Source organism: Battus philenor, unplaced genomic scaffold, assembly GCF_028537555.1.
Source record: "Battus philenor isolate CCGP_79_NKW_IND1 unplaced genomic scaffold, ilBatPhil1.0.hap1 SCAF_27, whole genome shotgun sequence".
In the NCBI taxonomy this organism is placed as follows: domain Eukaryota; kingdom Metazoa; phylum Arthropoda; class Insecta; order Lepidoptera; family Papilionidae; genus Battus; species Battus philenor.
Genome location: NW_027181690.1, coordinates 3,498,296 through 3,523,385, shown reverse-complemented (window position 1 = coordinate 3,523,385; position 25,090 = coordinate 3,498,296). Strand labels below are relative to the sequence as shown.

General features: G+C 35.0%; 1 protein-coding gene across 1 annotated transcript; it reads right to left on the bottom strand.

Moving 5' to 3' along the window:
• Positions 1-1,378: 1,378 nt before the first annotated feature.
• Positions 1,379-8,048, bottom strand: LOC137925538 (tubulin beta-1 chain). Its single transcript, XM_068768997.1, has 2 exons — positions 7,901-8,048; positions 1,379-2,770 (listed from the first exon to the last, which is right to left on the bottom strand). Exons 1-2 carry the CDS (start codon positions 7,955-7,957, stop codon positions 1,484-1,486), a joined length of 1,344 nt encoding a protein of 447 aa, XP_068625098.1. The 5' UTR covers positions 7,958-8,048; the 3' UTR covers positions 1,379-1,483.
• Between the last annotated feature and the right edge of the window lie 17,042 nt (positions 8,049-25,090).

Below are 25,090 nucleotides of genomic sequence, written 5' to 3'. Positions count from 1 at the left end.
TAAGAAATTAAAAAAAAAATGCACCTTTGTTTTAAATTTTAAAATACTCTGACAGTATTTTAAATTAAAAAAAAAACTGTCACAAATTGAACGATGACACATCGAATTTGACAGAATAGAAAATCAAAATCATAAAATTAATAATAATTTACAATAAAGAATACTCGATGCGTAGATGGTTGTTGCCGCTATAAAATAATCTATTCACGTCGTAATGGCGCATTGACCGTGCAGCGCCGGGTCGACTATTGATTCCTCTATTATAAACGTATGTATATTGCGAGTATATATTTCTATCTCTGAATCACTTGATGAATGGCAGCTTTGATTACTAGATCCTTATAGAATAAATAGCTGTTCAAAGTTTCATTTTACAAGTCATATCCACTGGCTTAGTTACACAGAAGGCAGTGGTAGGCTAGCTTGACATTAAAAATAATTAAATACCAATATTTTTGGGATACATTTACGTAGGTACTTTCCCTAGCTTGTCTCAAATAAATAGTCGATTTTTCTCGATACATTGAAATACCAAAATGGCACGAATATTTTTTTGTTTACTAAGGCATTCAAAATTAATCAAAAAACCACACCGAAGTCAGTTTACCAAAGCTTGCTCTAATGGGATTTAAAAAAAAACAACTAATTGGAAATGCTAGTTCATGGCTTCTTAAATCTAGCTTTGTGCATTATAGCTAAAACATTAAAAAGCCTTTCACTGTCATTTCTTGTACATAATGCAATTAAAAACCGGATACTGTAAATGTCACGTTAACTTTAGATTAATTGACATATCTTAATTCCTGTCGAAAAAGGGACACAAATTTATAGGCAACTCGTCTTTTTAAATTAATATTGTAATTTGCTTCAAGGAAATGGGACAACGAAGCGTTTATTTTTGTTCTAAACTTATATCTGTTACTTATGTCGATACGAATTAGAAACGACTTTGTTGGATGATAAAAATAAAACATCAAAACATAAAATCTTCAAATTTTATTATTGACCAGCTAGAATATAATAATTAAAAAGATTGATCGACTTCCAAAAATTGTACGACATTAAGTTGGGCTCTGTCCGAAAAAAGCCAACTAAAAAAAAATAAAAATTCGTATCACTGGTGTTCACGAAGAATAAAAATTAAACTTAGGTATTAAAAAAATCAAGTTCAGCCTTATCAAACAAAAGATCTTTTTCCTTTTGTGTCATCAGCGAGTCCACAGCACCGGGGTGTTGGGTGGTGGGGCGAAGGGGCCGCGTCGTGGGGTTGACTGTTTACTTCCGTAAACATCCGAGAGGGCGCCCTTCGAACAAGGAAAATACTGGGAATGTATACACTACGCGACGCCGCGCGCTCGGCACGGCGAGATACGATCCGAACTTACGAACATGTACAAAACTACAGAAGCAAACAATGCTGGCGTTCGTGGGGTTAGGGAGGGTAACAGGGAGGGGTGGTGGTGACGCGGGCGGGGAGAGGTGTTTAGTTGTCTTCGATCTCCTGCTCCTGCTCTTCATCGAACTCTGCGTCCTCGTCGGCGGTGGCCTCCTGGTATTGCTGGTACTCTGACACCAGGTCGTTCATGTTGCTCTCGGCCTCCGTGAACTCCATCTCGTCCATGCCCTCGCCGGTGTACCAATGCAAGAAGGCCTTGCGCCTGAACATGGCGGTGAACTGCTCCGAGATGCGCTTGAACAGTTCCTGGATAGCGGTGGAGTTGCCGATGAAGGTGGCCGCCATCTTGAGGCCTCTGGGTGGGATGTCGCACACGGCTGTCTTCACGTTGTTGGGGATCCATTCCACAAAGTAGGACGAGTTCTTGTTCTGGATGTTGAGCATCTGTTCGTCGACCTCCTTCATGGACATGCGGCCACGGAAGATGGCGGCGACGGTGAGGTAGCGGCCGTGGCGCGGGTCGCAGGCAGCCATCATGTTCTTGGCGTCGAACATTTGCTGCGTGAGCTCGGGCACGGTGAGAGCGCGGTACTGCTGGCTGCCGCGTGAGGTGAGCGGCGCGAACCCAGGCATGAAGAAGTGCAGACGAGGGAATGGCACCATGTTCACAGCCAGCTTGCGGAGGTCCGCATTCAGCTGACCGGGGAACCTAAGGCAGGTGGTGACGCCGGACATGGTGAGCGACACAAGGTGGTTGAGGTCGCCGTACGTGGGTGTGGACAGCTTGAGCGTGCGGAAGCAGATGTCGTACAGAGCCTCGTTGTCGATACAGTAGGTTTCGTCTGTGTTTTCTACTAGCTGGTGGACTGAGAGAGTGGCGTTGTATGGTTCTACTACTGTGTCTGACACTTTGGGTGAGGGTACGACTGAGTATGTGTTCATGATCCTGTCGGGGTATTCTTCTCTGATTTTAGAAATAAGGAGGGTTCCCATGCCGGAGCCGGTGCCACCGCCGAGGGAGTGTGTGAGTTGGAAGCCTTGGAGGCAATCGCAGGACTCCGCCTCTTTGCGAACGACATCCAGGACAGAGTCTACGAGTTCAGCGCCTTCGGTGTAGTGTCCCTTGGCCCAGTTGTTACCAGCACCGGACTGGCCAAACACGAAGTTGTCGGGGCGGAAGATCTGCCCGAAGGGTCCGGAGCGCACAGAGTCCATGGTGCCGGGCTCCAGGTCCACTAGGATGGCGCGAGGCACGTACTTGCCGCCGGAGGCCTCGTTGTAGTAAACGTTGATGCGCTCCAACTGCAGGTCCGAGTCGCCATGGTAGGCGCCGGTGGGGTCGATGCCATGCTCGTCAGAGATGATCTCCCAGAACTGCAAAAAGAAGTACAGGTTAGTACAAACGCAAGACCTTTCCAGAACACTGGTTTTAAATTACGTACATGTGTCACTAACACATGAATCATAGTGGTAACCTTAGCTACAGTTATCGAAAACATGAACATTTGCATATTTAAGTCCCCTATTCGCTATCGATCCGCGTCAATGATTCATGCACCTTTTAGAGTGGTGTGAATAACAATCGGCACGTGCCAGTCTTGCTGTACATAACAGCGCCATATAAGGGTCCGCATTCAGAAACTCGTCTGTCATACTGTTCGCGACAATTCGTCGATCTTTAACCAAGAATGGTATTGTCAGCAGATGGCGAAGTCCTGTATGCTTCATTAAATATTATATTGTGTCGACGTCAATTTTAAAGGATGGTTGCAATAGTTCAATTATTTCTCCGCTATTTTTGTACCACGATGCTATCTTTTAGCAGCAATTAATTGGTCGAAGTCGCGATAAATTTTATCGATGCAAGATACCCCCGCACACAATACTGATCATTGTCGCGTTTCGTTGCCGACGAGTTGTATCTGACGATCAAGTATGATTTTAATTTTCTTCGTAATTTATCTTCATTTTTATTAATAGCCGTCATTTACTATCTAAAACTAAGGAAATCTCAATAGATTTTTATTGAGATTTCCTTAGTTTTATTACTTATTGTAAAATAAAATATGGAAGGTAATTTTATTATCCAATGTCGACACAAATGGTTACTGTAGCGCTTTGTGTACAGTGTCAGAGCGAATCTTTACAATCACACTAACTTTACGACTACGTTTTAACTTTTTAACTGTTCATTACACTTTAAATTATTTAGACATAGATGCATGCATATAAGCATAAAATACGCCAAAATTTTGAGAAATTGATAGCATAAGAAATTTAAAGTAAAAAAGTTTCTATTATAGTTAAAATAAATAAAATAAATTTAGCTTAACTAATAATTATTCGTCAGATTTTACGTTACTCAATAACATATTAATATTATTTTATTATACTTTATAAGTGGAATGTGTCGCTATCATCTGAATGCTTTTCGAAAAAGGAAATTATTCAGAGAATTATTAATAAATCCAAAAATAATCAACGACTGCATTCTTTATAACCGAGTAGGATTTAGTGAGAAACATTTTGGATTGCACGAACGTGATTCGCGTCAAATCGTCTCGTTTCATCGCGAACCGTTTCAACCTCTGGCTCTGAGCCAAACCCGGAGATAGTCATACCTCTGCTTTAGGTTTACTAGACTTATGACCTGTAAAACTTATTGCTAATTGATGTCTAGACATACAGAATCGTTTGTGTGTTGATCTTCGACATATGTTTGCAAAGCCATCTGGAATGTGTGCTATCTATACATGTTTAGGTTTGTATGAAAAGAGTGGCATATAATTTAGGACATTTGCAAGTTCCAGATTGAAGCATTAAGTGTATTTAGGTCATATTATATTATTTTTCAGTTTTGAAATTTCTAACGGCCTTTATTGTATTTGTAATGTGGTGTATATACATTTTATTTTACCGACAAAAGTGTATAGTGAACGTAATCCAAAACTACTTTGTGGTTAACGACCATTTGTCGCGGCTGGTTTCTTGGATCACAACGTTGTCGTAATGTAATGTGAGAACATGTAATTTAGAATGTAAAATACCATTAGTTTTTTTTTTCTTGAAGCGCGTAGTCGCATACATAGGTGTAATTTCTGGCAACAATTATATGCATTTGTGTAAGCAAGTAAAATCGCAATATTCGGTAGATATCTGAAGAGATGTTAAGGTTCAATGAGGGTCGATGAAATCTAAAAATTGTTTAACCATGTTTTCGTCTGAAGGACCACGACACAAATAAAAGCTTGGAGAGGCGTACCATGACATGTTTTCGGTTTTTATTACTCTCGTGCAACTAAAAATTGTCTGAATCTTTTTATTATAAGATTCCACAAAAAAGTAAACAGGAATGAACAACGGTGAACTTGTATGTTATATAACATTAAATTTGAAGAGTAAAAGTGTGATTACATATTAATTTTATCGTGACGTCGGCGTGTGAACAAATTAAAAATTAATTATATAGTATTATAAAGCCATCATCTAGCCAAGGCCTTTGTTTAAACTACGCTTTTTGAAAAGTATGTTTAGTGGCAGTAGTTGTAGTAGTAGAACCAATCGCAGCGAAACCATTGTACAAATCTTATTAAAGTCGTCGGAAAAAGCTGGATGAAAATCGCTTGCAAACAGTTTTATTATATCTTATAGCGGAGGCCCGTGTCCAATAGTGAACATCCTATGGTAATAATAATGATTAAAAAATTTTAATACAACCGACCGACGAAGATAATCAAAATAGAGAACACTTTTTTAATTATCTTCCTTTATTGCAAAAGTACGTATATTTTAAAATTCAATATCCATATTGCAAAATTCAATATCCAATACAATGGACTATTGGATCGATATGCTTCTAGACTTAAATTGATCATTTTAAAGAGAAAATTTTTCTTATATTTGAGAAAAATACCTTTTCAATTAAAAAAATTGTATATCTTAGACAAAATTTATTATTTTTCTATTTGGATCAATAAATTTCCTTTATAATAACTCATGTCTATAAAAAAGAACTTTGAATGCCTTGAAAGCATTATCTCAAGATAATTGTGGATCCCGTTTCTTGAAAGTGAAAGCGTAAGCTCATGTTAAATTTTAGAAAGTTTCATTTCAAGTCCATTGTGGTGCCAGCGACTTCAATACTCAGATAGATATACATAATTTTTAATATGGTCATTTTTTTTTTAATTAACGCAACTAGCCGTTATTTTTAGCATTCATCAAAATTACTTTTTTTAATGTGTGGTTGTATATTCATTGCTTTCAAATATGCTACGTACAATTCTACCGCTATTATAAATTTCAGATTCTGCATCCCGCGATAATGTGCATTTAATTTAAAACTAGATGAAAAGTTTTTACAGGTCCAGGTGGTACACTCGCTGTCAGACGTTCAAAATAGTTTACAAATACCCCACATTTCGCCGACGATAAACGACTGTCAGTCGTAAAGCTTCAGAGGTTTCGTCATAAAACGTCCAGTTTCCGAGTATAACACGGGCTTATTTTAGCCAATGCGGAAGAAAATTGCGGTCATTGAACCTCACTCGTCGGCAACTCTTCCTTCCTCTCCAATGTTATTAACATAATCTACATACTTCTATGAACGCAGTTATTTTTCCCGTTTCAAATTTCAAATTACGAACGTATAAAATTTGCCACCTCTTTTAAAACTACAAAATACGAAAGCATAAAATTTTTATGCGTTAAAACTTTGTACAAATTGAAAATATAAATAAGCATAGCATGTTCTTTGAAAAACATCAGTTTGTTTCAGATAATTTACTATTCAATGTTATTAATATAACCTACATATTTCTATAATCGCAGTATTATTTCTCTTTTTAAATTTCAAAATACGAACATATGTAATTTTTCATCTTTGAGTTATAACTTTATACAAGTTTAGCTTGTTCTATGAAAAAGGTTACAGTCGGACGGTTTGAGATAATTTACGATTCATGTTATTAATATAATGTACATTACTTATAAAATCAATATTTTTTTTTTCATATTTCAAAATACGAACGTACAAGAACCAAATCGTTAAAACTTTGTAAAAAATGCAAATATAAGTAACGTCAGATTATTCATTGAAAAACGTTTCAATCGGACGGTTTTAGATAATTTACGATTCAACGGATAAATTTATCCTATCACTTGTAATCTCGATTAAAGAAGCTAGAAAAAGTAAAAAATTGATGTAAAAAGTTACACAACAAGTTGTACAACATGAATGATGATTTATTTTAAATTTTAAGATGTTTACTTTTAAAAAAAGTAGAGCCAATTCTTTTTTTACCATTAACAAAGCTTTCTACTTGTTAATATAAAAACTTTAAATCTTGATCCTTTTTCATAAATTTATAATGATGCCTCCACGTAAATACAGGTTAGGTTAACATCGTAAAGACGCAAAATAATTTGCGCATGTTATGGTATTAGCTTTGATTGATACGATGTTAGATACGTAAAATGTTGTGCGTTTTGAATAAAAATTCTTAAGTTTTTAAACGATATTATATGTTGCGGCGTATACTTTGATTTCATAAAATAATGAGTCTAAAAAGTTATCAACTATGTCGACATAACCACGAAAAATTTTTAACTATTTTTCTTTCATGGCCATAGGAGCCAATTAAATTGCGATATTAATTCAAAGTAACATCGCTATATAGCAATGCTATTCAAAATGAACTTTCGGTTATGAATCATTGAAGTAACAAAGACGTTTTTTTTTTACCGCGGCGTCTTCCCCATACGGCCCTATTTGATTATGTTTTTCCCTCTATTCGAATTTCGAACGTTACAGAACACGGCTTGTGATTGGTCGGCCCTTATCAGGGGACGCCAGCCGGTGGGTCTTTGATTTAAATATCGAAGGCCATGGTATAACGGTCATTTTAACAAAGTTTTAACATTCATAATTTTATAATAACATAGTGCGATAGAAACATTGGTTAAGTAATTAATATAGAATTCCTGTAGTGGTGTAGAGTAGGATAATTGGGAACGGGATATTAAACTAACGCCATATTCACATTACAAAAATGCGGACGGAAATGTGAAATTAGGTCCGCGGATTGGCAAATGGCGACAAAACACGTGGAACTAAGCGGTACGAGAAGAGTCTCGTTCGATCGATAACTAGGCGGGGCCGGCAACGCCACATTCTTTGTTAACTAAAATACATTTATTTCACATTAAACAATGTAAAATATTTAAATAACATGCTTTTTTTAAACAGTAAAAAAGTTTTGAACATTAAAATTAACCAAAATTAACATAATACATCACAAGAGTATTTTGTCGATGTACGATAGTTATGCCAAAATTAAAACGCAAAAGTATTAGTGTTAAAATAACAAAAGAGAACTTAAAATGGTTTAAATCCGGCGAGTGTTTCGTTGTGGCTCTCTGGCGTCACAAGATGCCGGCCGCAAATTCCCAGACGGGCGTGAAAAGAAAAACGGTTAAATAAAACAAAAGATGAACGGTGATTACCTTAGCGCCGATCTGGTTACCGCACTGGCCAGCCTGGATGTGTACAATTTCCCTCATTTTGTATATGAACTTAATAAATTACTTAACACTAAGATTTTTTCTGCTCCGCTCGCACCACGTACTTTCGTGGCTGCTTGAAGAATAATCTTGGTCCGCTTCGACCCAACGACGAAAGCAACGGATAGGCTAGTGACGTGCCAACTGCGCTTCTACGATATCGATGAATTTTGTCGCATTGCGACACAACATATGGCAAGTTCGCATCGTGTTTTTAATAAATAAATATTATTTGATTAATATACGGCTTAGTAAATTAATAATTAAATAACTTGATTATTAAAAAATTGTTGTGTCCATATCAGTTAGTGTGTTTAAGTGACTGTTACATGTAAAAGATTTGTCAACTTAGAACAACTGGTAAAATTATGTCAATATGGTTTTCCAACAATTTCTAGTTTTTTACGGAATTTGCAAACTTACATTTAAATATGTGCTTATAACTTGTACATATTTAATATTTATTCGGAGAGTTTGAAGAACTATAACTTTAAGGCTACTTTTGATTTTTAAGGTTTTTTACGAGTCAAACAACTTTCAAATAAGACTTTAAACTTTTTAAATTTAAGTAGATGTGGTGTATTTATATATACAACATCTACTGTTTATTTATCTGGATAGAGAAAACATTTAAGTCTGTCGGAAATAAAATATTTAGAATTAACATACGTACATTAACGTACGTTTTTAAAGGCCTAATTGTAAACACAAGATTTCATTAAATATGTAATAATGCCTCCGCCCTTGCGGTCTCATATATTATTGTACATAATTCTACAAATAAAAAGCTTACATATCAAAATAGTCAATGTTAGGTGGTTCTATAGAAAGTAGTTATAATTAATATGTAATTTTTGACAAAGTTGAACCGATATTAATTTGACCACCTGGTGGTTATGTTTATATAGTATCCGGTGAAAAATATTGCACATTGACCTTTGGAAAGAGACAATCGGCTAATTTCGGCTTTTTTAATTTCGCACACTACTTATGTGACCTTTTGTCAGTCACGCGACAGAGATAACGCTCTATGAAGCCGAAATTAGCCGTTTGTCTCTTACCTAAGGCCGACGTGCAATATTTATCGCCAGGTACTGTTCATTCTTGACAACAAGCAATTATCTGGCAATGTCTTGTCTGTTTACTTATTTAGAAGTCCATTAATCTGGGCCGAGCTTATGTGTATTGCTACTAGTAGCTCATATTTTAAAGTAAATGTGTATGACAAAAGTAAACAAAAATAATACAGAAAAGTAATTTAACATTTTGTTTAATAATATCATGAAAAGTTGCAAAGAAAACATATCAACACATCAGTAGTGTGAAATGATAAGACGTATCGTAATTTAAAAAAATATATAGCTAAATCTTTCCTTATCTGCTTTTGCCCCCGTCGCAGAAACAAAAAAATTTTGTTTCTAGTATAATATAGAATATATTCAAAAATAGATTTATTTAATTTATTATAAACGTATGCTCCTAACAAACAAATACAAAATAATATGAATTTCTTTAATATATCGACATACACATATACATCACTCTATGTTGCTGCCCGTCTCTGATTGGTTGGCGTCGATATACTTTCTACAGTATCGCCAACTTAATAAATCAATAAAATTGGCGTCGTCATTTCATACCATATTTATTTTTTTAAGGCAAATTATTTAAAATAACATTGAAATTGTATTTATAAAATAGTATTTCTGTTACCAGTCATAAGATTACTAGAAATAAAAATGTATTAACTACGTAAATTCTTTTGATAAGTCCAGGTGTGGTGAAGCCGTAATGTTGGTAGTGGCAGCCGGCCGGCATTGAGCGTATATGGGTGGGGTAGCAATACGCGCTATGTATAATAAAATACAGAGCCATGATTGGAATTCATGCTTGTATTAATCGAAATTAATTCTTTTCTTCATACTTTTTGTAGCTTAATAATTTTAAAAGGTTTTCTTTCTTTCTTAATTAATTATAACATTAACACGAAACTAGTCATTTTTAATGAAAAATACACATATATATATTTCAATTCATAATAATAAAATGGCTACCAACAATGTAATCAATATTATATGACAGAGTACTTATATTTAGACTAAACGAAACTTCCAGCTATGAACGAAAGATTATCTTCAACCCAAAGTGCAATGTATATTTCGAGGAAATCAAAAACCATTTAAAACTATACACGGCTAGGAAAGTGTATTCCCAAATGGAAACGACACATTCTTCGTAATAAAACGACATTAACTGAAAATATTAAAATTTATTAGGATATGACTTCGACCTAAAGGCAGCCTACTTAGTTTTTAAGAGAACAACTTAACAGTAGAACAAAGATGGAGAGAAAATCTAAATTAATCTAATCTAGTTATAATTGAACAAAACAAACATACATAAACTACTCGATTTCGTTTGAGGAATTTCGTTGAAGGAGTACAGTTGTGAAATAGATTAACTTACCCAATGATTTGAAGTGAAGATTGTCACATAAAAAAAAACATGTGTGCCTGTCTCGGTTATAAAAATATTTAAAATATAGAATATAATTTCTCATTTTAAATAATTATGCATAAGTTTTATGAGATTAAAATTATTTAAGCCCGAATAGAAAAATTAATTGAAGTCATTGCTTCGTCGTAAGGTAAATTGCAAGCTTTTTAATAATACTCTTGTCTTTTTAGTTTAGACAATGACAGATATTGAATATTTACAGTAAAACGACATAATTTTACAAATTGCTACAATTCGCGATTCGACTATTTCGAACGAAATTCCAATGAGAGATTCCATCTTTGATATAACGGTTATTCTGAATTGTTCGGTATAAACATAGCTGTTTTTAACTGTCTTATATCACGTTTACTAATGGTGGGTTTCTAAGTGTCCGTCTGAACACCATTGTATCTTTATTCCTATTGTTAAAGTAATGGTTTATTATTATGAATAGTGTTTATATCTTAAAGTCGCAAAGTCGCGAATGAATGTGTACTGTATTTTGTATTACAAAAAAAAAATGCAATATTGTAAAATGCTCCAAAAATCAGAAAAAAATTTATGAGGCGTTCTCTGTGTTTTTTGTGTCTGCTTTTAGGACGATTGTATAATGAACTAATATGATTATAATTTATTAATGTGTATTTTTTTAAAATGGCTGCCGCGGACATTGTACCCTTAAATATAGAAAAGTTGTAGCAGCACACCATTTGTAGGTAAGCAACTTCTGTTAAGATTATCACATTTAAATGTTATAATAAAATTTTAATTTTCTTATAGAATGTACAACATTCAATCTATATATTTTTTTAGGTTATGAGGATATTTACTAGCTCTTTTGAAGTATAGGAAAGTAGTTTACAACTTGAATTTTTAAATGCTCATCGTGTGTTTTGAAAGGAATTTTTTGTTACAACTATACCATGGAAACATCTGTGGACGGGTGTGCGCGCGAACGAATTTGTACCAGATATTAGGGTCTTGTTTCATAATATGTATATATTGTTTATTGCTGTAGTGATATTACTAAAATGATACATTTAGTTAAAATATTTTTAGTAATGGCAGCTTACTCATCTTGTAACATTTCGTGACTAGCCTGTGCTAGTTAGAGATATTTATAGTTACATTTAACTGTATTTAATCGCATTTGTTCGTTTGCCCTGTGCGTGCGGGCCGAGTACTCGCTGTGGGCCATTTTGTAGCTGTAGTTTCGGAGGCCCTGCCGATCAATACGGGATTCGACAGTGGGTAAGTATGGAGGCGAACTTTTCATTTTGTTTTTCATAACCTTGTTTTTATTTCTAATCTTTGTTTTCATATAAGGAATCGTTCAATGTATGTTAATGATATTACAAGCAATGTTCCACATGGTTACTACCTAGTCTAGACATAAATTCTGTTATTGGCTGTTTACATACATTTTAAAAAAACATTAATTTGAATTTCGAACATTAGCTTCTACGATTTAAAATATACTTCTTTCCCGCCATTATCGTACGTGTTTTGTTTTGAAAATGGAGTTGGGTGCTAAAGATATTAGGATTGCAGTAATTGCTCTGTACAAAGTAGGCAAGGAGCCAGCCGACATTTTTGATACATTGAAAAAGCTATGGATTAGCCGAACGTTTGTGTATCGTGCTATCAAAAGGTACACTGAAACCCGCTGTTGATGACCGTGAGTGATTCTGCCGACCGCGGTCTATTCGAACAAGCAGCCAAGAGGGCCGAACCTTGGACTGCTACTGATTGGCTAACAATATTACTACTTCAGAAAATGTTAGCACTGAGAGAAGAAATTCTGGAAGAAACTCTGGAAACTCTTCAATGTAATATGATTGGAGGTTTTTGAACCCTATAGTTTACGAGCAATATGCAACAATATGCGACCAATGCGTCTTGAGTTATTTAGCCACATCGCCTACAGACAACCAGATAATTTCGACTGCTGGTTATAGAGAAAGTAGACACTAAAAGACCATGTGGAGGATCACCTACCCGCTGGTCGGATCAAATCAATGATTGGACTCTCCATTAGTTCTGCCCTGAGATATGCAGAAAAAAAATATTATAGAAAGAGCTTATCATTGATTCCGTCAAGGCGTTTTAAAATGATCTTCATAAACGAAGAGACTATTGGAAAGAAGAAGGTTCACGAGTTGATCTCGCTGTTCAGGGCGTCATGATTTTGAATGGTTCCAATGTCCAAGTAGTCAGGTATGGGCTATAATGAAATGAAATATTAAATAAATAATTCTTTAAAAAATGTCTTAATTATTTTTTTTTTGCTGCGAGAGACGAAGAGATCCGAATTGATAGGTTGACTTAATGATGATGAATCTTCTTTCATCAAATGAAGTTTCTATTTTTTTAGAGGCGATTAGTGTAAATCCTCTTTTGAGGTAGAAACTCGAGGGCTCCCTGGGAAGCCTTCGCCCGGGCCGCTTCAAGGTACTGTTTTACCAGATTGGAAGACCGCAAAGTTCTAGATCTTTCTGTAACTGTTTTTATCAAAAGCACGTTCACATATGATTATTTATATTCAAGGAATAATGTACAGTGCTGACCGTGTTTGAGCTTATGTCATCCGATGTTCATACGCGTACAAGGTAAATGAATAATTACATATGATTACTTGTGTAAAGTAATAGCAGTTACAATAATGTTCAATTAACAAACTCGTTTGCGATATCGGGTCCATATTGCAGCAATTATTTTAAATTATAAACCATTAATTTAAGGCATTCATCCATACCACCTACATCTCTTTTTTCTATTGATTCAGTACAGCCAGTAGTTATTGTCCTCTATATATATGTATATATATGTCCTATATATATAATAACAGGCAAGAATAAGTTAATGTTACATATTTCAGAGTGACCTCTTATACAGGGTGACTGGTAATATGGGTTATCTGCTGACAATTAATGTTAAAAATTAAGGGTGAGTTAATTGAAGTAAAGAAGTCATTACACTTTACCCATGCTTCCATTGATCAACTAACTTAAACCTAGGAATGGGGAAGTTGAAATTGTAAATTAAGTGTATCAAAGAATGTGGCGAAGGAAGAGAGGCGAAGCGAGTAAGAATTGAGAATGAAAGAAGATAGGAAAAGAAGATGCGATGAATGAAAGAGGATGTAGCAACAGAAATTGTGGAGGATGAGATAAAAGAACAAAAATGAAATAGTAACAATGAAAAAAAGCAGAGATATTGAAGCTGGAACAGAGGATGGGTTGATTTGAGATTGCTTTGCGTGAAAATGAGCAAAGATCTTCACTGAATAATACAAAAATAAACGGTGTGCCTGTTACATCGTCCGAAGACAAATTATATATATTCTTTGTTATTAGCAAAAAAAAGTAATTTGTGAAGTCGCAATAGATCAAATCATTTTTATTGCTAGAGTTCCTGAATGTAACGATGAGGATAACAAGTATATCATTGTGTCTTTCCATAGCAGATATTTACTTAATGACTTCGTATCTGCCGCTAAGGAGGTCAAAACATTGTCGACCTCCGACCAAGGTTTTTGTGGCTGTAGAATATATGTTAATGAATGAATGATAATGAAACGGATGACAAACAGTTGCTGAATAGGACTAAAAATTTTTATCATAGAAAAAGGTTTGTAATTTATCTGGATAAAAAATTTTGTTTTTCTGGAGCGGGCTAACTCTGGTTTTGTTGATTTCTTTATTAGATGCAATGTGTGTTACCAAAGAATACTTACGGCTCCGGAATGTAGTCTTTCACTCTGAACCCTGTGAGGTTCAGAAAGTAAGCTGACAGTCGCTTAACGGCTCACGTAGTGGAGGAATATGTTTGGAATTTCTTTTCGAGATCGCATCAGAAATAAGGACATTCTTAGACATACGAAAGTAACCGACATAGTTAAATTGGCAAGTAGTAGTGGGCAGGGGTTATATTGCGCTCAGAACAGATGATCGCTGAGGTTTTAAGTTTCCATTGATAAGACGTGGGTGACGAACTTAAGGTCGTTGGAAAAACCTGCATGTAGCTTCCAATAGGCCTTATTGAAAATCTATGACTAAGGCCAGTTCTACAAATACAGTAAATAATAGGGTATTCATTTTCGAACTAAAGATACTCAGTTCGTATTGGAAACAATTCCGCTGGTTATCTTATTCTTTAATGAACTAACTATATTCAGTCTGATGGTGATAAGTGTTCTTTTGCATTTGATGTGTTTGAAGTTGTGCTGCTAGCTGATTTAGGCTTTCTACAGCTTTATCGAAATTGAGTCCTTGGAAACAGGAGGTCCACGAACTAAATATTTGCACTGAGTGATCGTATCCCAGTTACAAATAAAAGCACGCAAGAGGGGGGACTATACTCGTGTAGGTGTATAGTGTAGTGAATGAAGTTACCTGTAAGTTATGCGAAACGAGGAATTCGACCTGACCGCCCTCGCTTGAACGCGGGATAATCAATGTTCTAGCAAAACTGCGCCGTCAGATTGGTCATCTACCTACTGTAAGCCATTTTTACAAAAAAACCTCCTATATAGTAGGACAAATAGGCGTTTCAATATCATTAACATTGACGTCATTTCAAGCAATATGTATGTATTATCAATATATGATAATGTCGATACAACGGCCGCTGGATAAGAGATATGAACAATCGTACGTGCACTATTGCACATTATGCTTTACCTGGAAAGGTAGATACTCCACCAACGTCCTCGAGTAGCGACTTCGAGCCAGCAGACGCGGCGTGGGTAGGCCCCCACTAGATGGATCGAGGACTTAGTCAAGGTCGTGGGAGGTCGCTGGATACAGGCAGCGCGTTTGCCTTGTGGGCGTTTACAGGGTGACATGATGATAGCACTGTTTCCTTTATATGCTGCTAATCACTAACATGTCGTCATCATCTTTGTTAGTTTAAATTATGGATTACCATTCGTAAATATTCAAACTACTTAGATGAAATACAGGGAACGTATTAAAAACATTAACAAAATTAATTATTTATTCTTTTTTACAACAGAAAAAATAGGAGAATGGAACTTTTACGAACTATCATTAGGATTATTTAGGATTTGATCAGGTAGGGATAGGAATGTAGTCGGCGAAGGTAGTTCCTATTAGTAATACGTATATCCAACAGTAAATGATCTATGTCCGAATAATAATGATGATGGTGACGCAGTAATAGATACTGCAAGAAAGAGTCTTGATTATCAAGCGTCACGGAAACAGAAGAAGAAAATTTTAAAGATAATTCCGCAGATAGGTAGATTTTGATGAAACAGGAAAAGAAAATGTACCAGGATGACACTAAATAGGTGAAAATACAACAGCATAGACAAGCATCTGTCAAAAGTATAAAAAGACCAAAATAATTATTAGATCTGTGTTATATCATAAATATTGTTAATTTTATACACGCTATATAAGCAGGCGCATCAGAATTTTGAATTGTTACAATGTTAAATTGTACCATTTTAATTCATCTGCTTCTGGTGTGCTTTACTAGATTTTATTTCAAAAACTTTTTTTAAAAAAAGATATAAAATGACAACAAAATTAGGACTAAATAAATGCAATAAAATAATTATGAGATACTTTTTAAGACAAGTGAAGAATGACTCACTAAAAAAGGAAAATCCTAATTTCGCTGATAAAAGATAACCTATATTTAGTTTAAATAAAGAATAACATCTTTAACTTCAGACTGATATGACGTTTGTGTAAATATTACAGAAGAAATAAAAATTAAAAAGAAACAGTGAATCAAAAAATTTATTTATGGTAGAACTGTAACTATATATTTCATTTTATATTACCGTTATTTATATTATGAATAGATTTTATAACATAAACAAGATTCATTCAGTTCAGTCAATAATTATTTCTACAAGGAATTGGCCTCCCCAAAGATCGTCACGATTAGCGGTCTTGCTATGCCCGTAATCAGATACTTTCCGCGGCCTTGACCACGTCTTTCGGCCTCTTCACCTCTTGAGAACCTTTTGGCCCAAACCGCCGTCAGTTGCACATGTGTACCGTCCATGTCACTTCAACTCTCCGAGCCGCGTCGGTAAATTTGGTACTTATGTGAATCTTTTTATTTATGGTTTTATCTCGCAGTGAAGCTCCGAGCATGGTCCTCACACAATAACAAACACACTGGTCAAATACCTGCGTCTTCCGATATTGTGGTATTTTATATATACAATGGTATTTACTATAGAATAAACGCAATTAAATAAATACTCTGTGGACAGTTGTGTAAATATGCTTTAAAGCCTCCTCTATAGTTAGCGATCACGGGTCTGCGGTCCTAAAGTCCGCATTTTCCCGGGCGTGTCTCACACCGCATCGGCGCCTGGGCGATGCTGTATCGCTCGATTTATCCGGGTCACTCGACGTTTTTTATGAAACGTGTAGGTAGATTGAAAGTGGACAGTTGGCCAAAACTGGCGGGTTGTTTACTCTGTCGCAATCAACATATGCGACACGGCAGATGTGAATTGCATTGAATTCGCGACTCATTGTAAATAAATTGGGACAATTTTATTTGTACTTAAACCTTGCATAAAGTCAGACTTCTTATAAATCGGAAACGATATTGATTTCTTAATTTTAAGCCGTTATTACCAATAAATAAAATTAAATCCTCATTACTTCTGCGTCATCAACAACAATTAAATAGTTCATTTCAATCGTAGGGCGTATATTGTGGGAAATAGACAATATATATTATTTATATCTATATTTCCAAAAGAACCGGTTGGAAGCAAGAACATCTTCTTCCACTTTGGTTACGCTACACCTGGCGATCCGTGGTCTCTACTCCAGAACGTTAAGACAATCGGTTCTCTGCGCCATGTGGCCTTCGCACTGTCTCTTCAATTTGCCAACTTGGGTTATTTCGGTTACATTCACAGCCATCTGCATTGTCCGCTAAGAAATTACCAAGCAGTTGGATCACTGACTTTATAATATATAATAAACTTTGACAAATTCTGTTGTAATGTTTTGCCCAATGAGCTAAATCAAAAGCCGAGTACTGTAACATAATAAGCAGGCAAAAAAATGCTTCTGCTATTAATGGGATATTGTGAGGTATTTTGTGGAAGGAAGAAAGTATATTTAGCCATTTCCACACATGCAGTGGTAGTCGTGTGATGGTAGTCAGTGATTTAACGGTGGCAGTTGTGTAATTCGCATTGTTTGCCGCATGCGCATTTATCAGCGGGCTGGCGGGCGGTGCACTTTGTTGCACGACTTCCACTGCATGTGCGGAAGTGGCTAAATGTTAGTCCTTTTTTACTTGGGTTCTAGTGTCTCGAGTTAAATCCAGTCTGGCCAAGCTGATCTAAATTGGCGACATGAGCAATAAAAACAAGATGTACTTAGTTTTAGTTTTGACTTATTACATCACAGTTTTTTTTTTCATTTCAGTGCACTCTTCTTTATTTTGCCTGGATCTTTAACAGCTATACTTAAGTTAACACTGTGGTGCATGGCGACTAAATAGACTATTAAGAAATAAAAAAAACTAAAACACTTGCTCTACTACTAAATAATATACTTATAACAAATCCTTTGAATCTTTTACATCTGTTATCATCTCTTTGTATACTCAATTAGTTTTTAAAGTAATGTATCTCTATATTTTTATAAGTACACACCTTACAAAGGAGAAATAAATTATTAGTTACACAGATAAACACTTTATAAACTCGCAGGAATGTATTATTAACCCAGAAACAGGATATATTACAAATGAGCTGTAAATCTTCTGACACTGTAAATGGGTCGACAGAGTCGTTACCCCAGAGTAAGGAAGTTATAAATGGTTGTTACATCATTGTCTAATCTTATGTCATGCGGACGCCATCTTGATAAGGTGAGATGGAGGGTATATTTAGAAATAACAGGTGCAAATTATTATGTGATCAAGTTTGTACAAATGCTTATAGAAGTAGAGAGAAATTTGGAGATCCGCAGAAGAATCAAGGTGATAAACGTAGCTCGGATAGTTGTTCGTCTGAAATGGCAGTGGTCGGTAGCATATCGCAAAAGATTCTCGAGTAGCGACCACGAATTGGTAGACGCGGCACCGAAGTCAAGGTCGCGGTAATTCGATGGAAGCGGGCAGCGTAAGACTGGTCAACATATTTAATGGGATCAGGCGTTTGTCTCTTTGTTTGTATGTCTCTGTGTTTGGCACTAGTCGGTGTAACATAACTCCTGAAGATGCCCCGTGGAGGGGTGAAACACGTGTTAAGTGATTTGACGGTTGCAGTAGTGAAGTTCGCATTATTTGCCGCATACGCATTTATCAACGGGCTGGCGGGCGGTGCACTTTGTTGCACGACTACCACTGCATGTGCGGAAGTGGCTAAATATTGGTCTTTTTTCTTACTTAGACTGGTCAACATTTCGATCTTTAAACCTATGCCTTGCAGTAGACTTATAGATAAATATAATTATTTCTTTACTATGACATGCATTTAAATTTGATGTAGAAGTGAGAATGTAACACTTAACTCAATGTCAGTAATTTTTCGTGTCTTACACGTTCACAGAGTAGTATTGAATTAATTAAAAGTGGATTATTGTTAATACCTTTCAGAAATGTGCCGCGTGATTGCATGTTACATACTTTTCTAATCTAAGTTATTTAACTATAACTTAGACTAAGTTAAGTTTTCACGCGACGTTTCGCTTTTGCCCTTTGCGAGCAATGTTTTTATTATCCTTAACAATATTATTATCTATAATCTGTTCTTATAACATCATGCAATGTTATAAAATTCATATTGTACAATTTTTAATTAATATTATGATTTAATATTTATTTATTTATATAATTTTCAGCTGTAAAATATGAACAAATGTAACATCAAGTATTTGGCAATTTATGTTTTTCTTTTTTGGCGCCATCTTACTACAAAATTTAATTTCTTATATAACTTTATTTTAATAATAAAGATAGTCACCCATGGAGTACAAAATGTGCAGCGTTCTAGAAATTATAATTACAATTACAAATGAAATTATAATTACAATATTTCTCGATTTACGACCAATGTTCGTTACCAGTGACGACTTAGGCTGTTGAAACTTGGTCTCCGACTCTGTGGTCTTCTGGTTAGCTTTCAATCGCTCCACGACTCAGGAAACTCAAGGAGACCGAATCAGGAAATCAGGAATGGCCAAACCAGTAGAGTGGTAAGTTGTAGTGGGAGTGGGCAGGCCACATAGCGTGCAAAACGGACAGCCGCTAGAGCCTTAAGTTGGGGATTACGGTCCAGAAAATGCAGTATAGTACACCCACAAGGTTCATAGACGATCTTTTTAAGGCCCTCGAAAGAAGCGAAATGTGGGCCGCTTTCAACCGGTCTTGTTAAAATCTAGGATGGAAGACTATGTCCAGCCGTGGACGTCTTATGGATGAATTGATGATGGTAATGAAATATTACGTAATCATATATTCAGATCAAAACACGCATCAAATAAACTCCGAAAGCCGTTGGGTTCAAAAGGTTCTTGAATAGTTACTTTGGGACATTCTTTTTAGTAGTTGACTTTTTATAGCTGAAATGAGGGTGCTTATTACGTATGTTGTTTGTTTAAGATTTTAGTATTAATTTAAATAAATAATAGTATTATGAATTTAAATATTTACTTCATAATGTATAGATATAGATATGTTTTGTACGTAAAAGGCGTTTATTTTTTATGTTTTATACCTGTCGACATTTTATCACTTATCTAAAAATGTCGATCAAAAATATCTCTGCATAATATTTCGCTCTGTTTTCACAACGTTTGTTTAGAGGTGAACGTACTGTATCTAAAATCAACATATTAATGCATTTGACACAAAAAAACTAGTCACGCATGTTGTTATTAATAAATTTGTCAAACCGTACGAATTTTTGTTTTTACAAATCTTTATATTTATTTCATCATATGCCATATGATCACGAATCAGAAAAAAAGAGATCTGAAGATCTAAGGTCACCGTTGTAGCTTGAAGAATTGCTTGTGTAAAGTGGCAGCGGGCGGGGTACGTCACTCGTGCAACCGACAGCCGTTGGTGGTCGTGGCCGACCGGAAGGTGCTCGAGTGGCGATCACGAGAAGGTAGACGCGTCGCGGGTAGGCCTTCCACCAGATGGACCGACGATATAGTTAAGACCAGTCATCGTGGCGACCAGTCAGCAGCCAACATGATGATCATGATAATAATGAAGTGTAGAACTACATTCCAAAGCGATGAAAAAGTTAAACAGCGGCTTAACCGAGGTTCCCAAGAGAGAACTCTAGTTAGGTTACAAAAAGCGAGATGAAATCCAAGTGTCAGCAATGCTAAAAATTGCAAAATTGTAATACACGAAAAAATTTAAGCCTATCGCGTGGAGCGCCAAGTTCAGCTGGACACAATCTTGACACGTTCACGAGGCTCGGGGGGTTCTTCGAATATCTCCACAGATTTAAACTCAAGAGGAGCCTCTCGTGTATCTGTGACCCGGAAGTGGACCAGACCACGGTGCACCTGGTCATCTGCTCACCCATGGTCGAAAAATTGAGATACGATTGCCAGATAGAGATAGCACTAAGAGGGGAGCAATCGCTATAGCCTTTCTAATGGTTGAGGACGAGCGTCGGCCCGTTGTTTTGAGATATGCTAAGAAGATAGTCAAAGACGTTATTGACATACAACGGAAAAGTTTAAGTAAAATAAGATAACATGAGCATTAAATAAACCCAAGAAAATTGACTTAAGATTTGAATTGTTTAACAAAATAATAGTTATTAAAATGAGATTTAAAAGACAAAACATGCAAAAAAATAAGACTAAAAATGTATAACGGAACAAAACTAGTTAAACATTGTAATCTGTCATAACTCATGAGATGTGGTGAAGAACGAGAGGTGATGAAAGAAAGCAATGTATTGAAAGTAAAATAAAGGTATCATTTGTGAAAAATAAGGAAGGAAAGAAATATAAAAAATTAAATAGGTTTTTTTTTTCAAATAAAGTCTCTGTCCAATCTAAAATAGTGAAACAACGGGTCCCAAAAACGGACCTAAAAATATTAGAAAATCGCTTTGGCTTGTAAATAAAACTGGCTGCACCGGACCGATAGATAGTTCTACAAAATAACAAATCTAAATATAATCTAAATAACATTTAGATTGGATGTTTAAAAATAAATCGAAATCAATCAATTTTTTTATTCATTACACAGCAATGTAACCCTATTGTATATGGAAATAAATAATTTAGACGTTTACAAATATCTACACATAAACAAAATATTTTAGAAGATATTGAGAATAAATAAATATTTAATAAATTGTTAATTATAGAAAAATTACCTACTATTTTTTTAAGATAAATTTAAGGACAATAAATACATACATAGGATCAGTGGTAACGGACTGAGATAGCGACGCGGGTTCCATTCCTGTGATACGATACAATCTTATAACCACCTACAAAAATAATGTATACTAAGAATTTATTTTAAGCTGAGGATAAAACTGATGGATAATGATAGCAGAAAAGATGAGCAGTGATAGCCGATCGGTAGAGGACTGAGATTTGCGATAGTAGGTCGCGTGTTCGATTTTCGGTACTGAGTATTATAATTCACATTTTGTAAATTTATTATAAGGATTGCTGCTCTGCTCACAAAAAAAGTTTTTAGACGATATCTAGCAGGACATCAGGTAACATAATACCACATTGTGATCGCCAACCTGCCTGGTAAGCGTGGCGATTATGGTATATCCCCTATAGATATCTTTGGGGGAGGCATAAGTCATGCAGTGGACTTTTATGTGCTGAAACGTCGATGTAGTTAGTCGGGGTTATTGTGCATTTTTTGGTTGTCAGTAATAGAAACAAAGCATTTATAACAATTATTTGTGCTGTATTTTTTAAATTGATTTATAATAGTTAATAATATTAAGAATTATGTTGGCAATCTTTAATAAATAAAATAAAATACGCAATATAATATAAAGTTAAATGACAGTGACTACAGATTAACACGCGTTGATAACTATTGTTGTTAGATGCGTAGGCGAGGCGGTCTTAGGAAAGTGTCGTTCTCAATTTATTGAAGGTTCTTCCTCAATGCCGACCAGATGCTACAATAATTTTGATTGACGTCTATTATATTAAAAGAAATCACTGCTGATTGGTGCTAGCTGCCTTTTTATGCTGCACGTTGTGTGGGCAAAGTTATGATCCAAGATCGAAAATTATTACTTGTTATATCTTTTTTTTAATAGCAGAGATTATTATTTTTAGATTTATATGTATTAATATTATATTTACGCATAAAAAATTATAAAAATTGGAGACATTTTTCTTTGTTCCCCATCTTCACATCAGCCATCGCCAGGATGATCGGTCTTTGTGCTACCCGCATCTAGCAACATCGTGCGACTTTTACCATGTCGGTCCTAGTGATGTACCTTCGCCATGACTGCCGGCTCGTGGTAACCACTCAAGGCTACTGTCGGGGTTTATTTCGTTAGATGCGTCTTTTAATCCGAAGATATGATTATGTAAAAAATCATCGTCATCATCATTTTAGTCGTGAGACGTCCACGGCTGGAAATAAGCTACCCCCAGATATGCCCAGCGTCTTCCGATGACTTTAGCACGGTTACCTGTCCACCTTGTGGGTAGAACAAGTATGCTGGGCCTGTTGCACTCTAAAATTAAAAAAGAAATTGTTTTTTTTTCAATTTAGTTTCATAATTAAGGTCTTTTACTTATAAAATGAAATGAATAGTTTAAATAATATTACAATAATTCTGCCCATAACATCCATGGTTTTTTTTTACTGAAGGACACAACTATGGTCCCTTTGTAATAATCATAAAAGTTTTAAGGATGAGAATAAACAATACCTTTTGTTTAGTTCCACGGCTTACTTTTGACAGTACGGTACTATAAAGAGTACTGTATAATATCCGTTACTTGTATAATTTATTGACTTAATTGTCACATACATAGTTTAAGCTCTTACGGATTTTTTTAATTTTTCATGATTATAATTTTGAGAAAGAAAAGTAAAATTATTCGTTAAAATTTCTTTTTAAATATTCTCCATTTGTATTATCTTTATAAATATTCTTAAAACGAATTTAAGATATGTTTAACAGTTAAATAACAAAGTTAAGCAAACGTTTATTTCAAGTCGACATTTTAAATAGTGTTTTACATTTGTCAAACATGAATTAAATATTACTACTTGACTTTGTAGATTAACATAACCTTGAAAAATTCTTAGCAAAAATAATAACCTGAATCATATTTTTTCACACATTTTTTTTTTAATTTACATCATAATTAACACATTGTGTTATAATATGGGAATATAACGGCATCGAAAATAATATTAAATTAACGTTTTGTTTAGTTTTTATTTTATAAATGCAAAGAGTAAGTATATATTTAAATAGTTACTTTGAAAAACAAATATGTGCTGTTATGTTAGCCGCCAAAAAGAGACCGCCATTTTGAAATTATGCACGAACAAATGACAGCGCTCCTCGTGATCCAAATAGTCGAAACACGCGTATGACATAAGCGTTTGTTTACGAGAATTGAGAACCTGACATCACCCGGTTATCATACAACCAATTTGTTTTGACCCTCTCCGGCCTCTCTTCTATTGGCAATTTACAACTCACAATAGAGTTATTGTGCGTGCACGGAGGTCATTTATAACTGGTTGTTAATAGTAAGTGCATTTCTATATATAGATACAAGGTAAGCAATGTTTCTTGTCCATGGTCGACGTATGGTCAAATGTTAGACTAAATATGTAATTGTAGCATAATATATACCATATATTCGGGCTTCATTGGCATAGTCGCTCAACGATCAATGGAGTGGGCTATGCTCAGGATATCTTTATGACGACAAACGCCAACGACATAGTTTTCTGACCGGCTCTTCTCAGCAGATCAGCATTAAGAGCCGATAACTTACTTTTTATAATGCCAAAATAATTGACTTTTTCGAATAGCCTGTAAAGGCCAGATAAAGATATTTTGAATTTGAATAGCTCAGCGGATTGGTAAGGTGATAAATGTTTGCTGGAGCCTAAAGGTTCTGAAGTAGATACTACAGGCCATAAAACCCAGCGTAGGATGTCTACCAATAAGGTGTACAGACGACTTTGTTAGGATCGTCGGAAGATATATATATATATATATATATATATATATATATATATATATATATATAGAAGAGGCCAATTTCCAGCTGTGTTAGGCTGAAATGATGACATAATATAACTTTGATATATTTCATGAAGACGTTATGTTATATTTAAAACATTGGGAATGCACAATTAGCAATCACAAGTAATAGTATGCAATCACATAGTAACCATTTTTTAAGAAAATTTATAAACGAATTTAGTAAACAAGTCATAATTAAGTAGATATCTTAATACGTAAAAAAACTATATAGCAATGTCAGTTTTACAAATGTTATGAATTAGATAGTTAAATATAATATAACCTCAATATGTTTTAATTGTAAATTTTCAATTTCACACGAACAAGTTTTACCTTAGTTGTTATCTCTCATGATTGCGACGAAAACGAAATGTTTT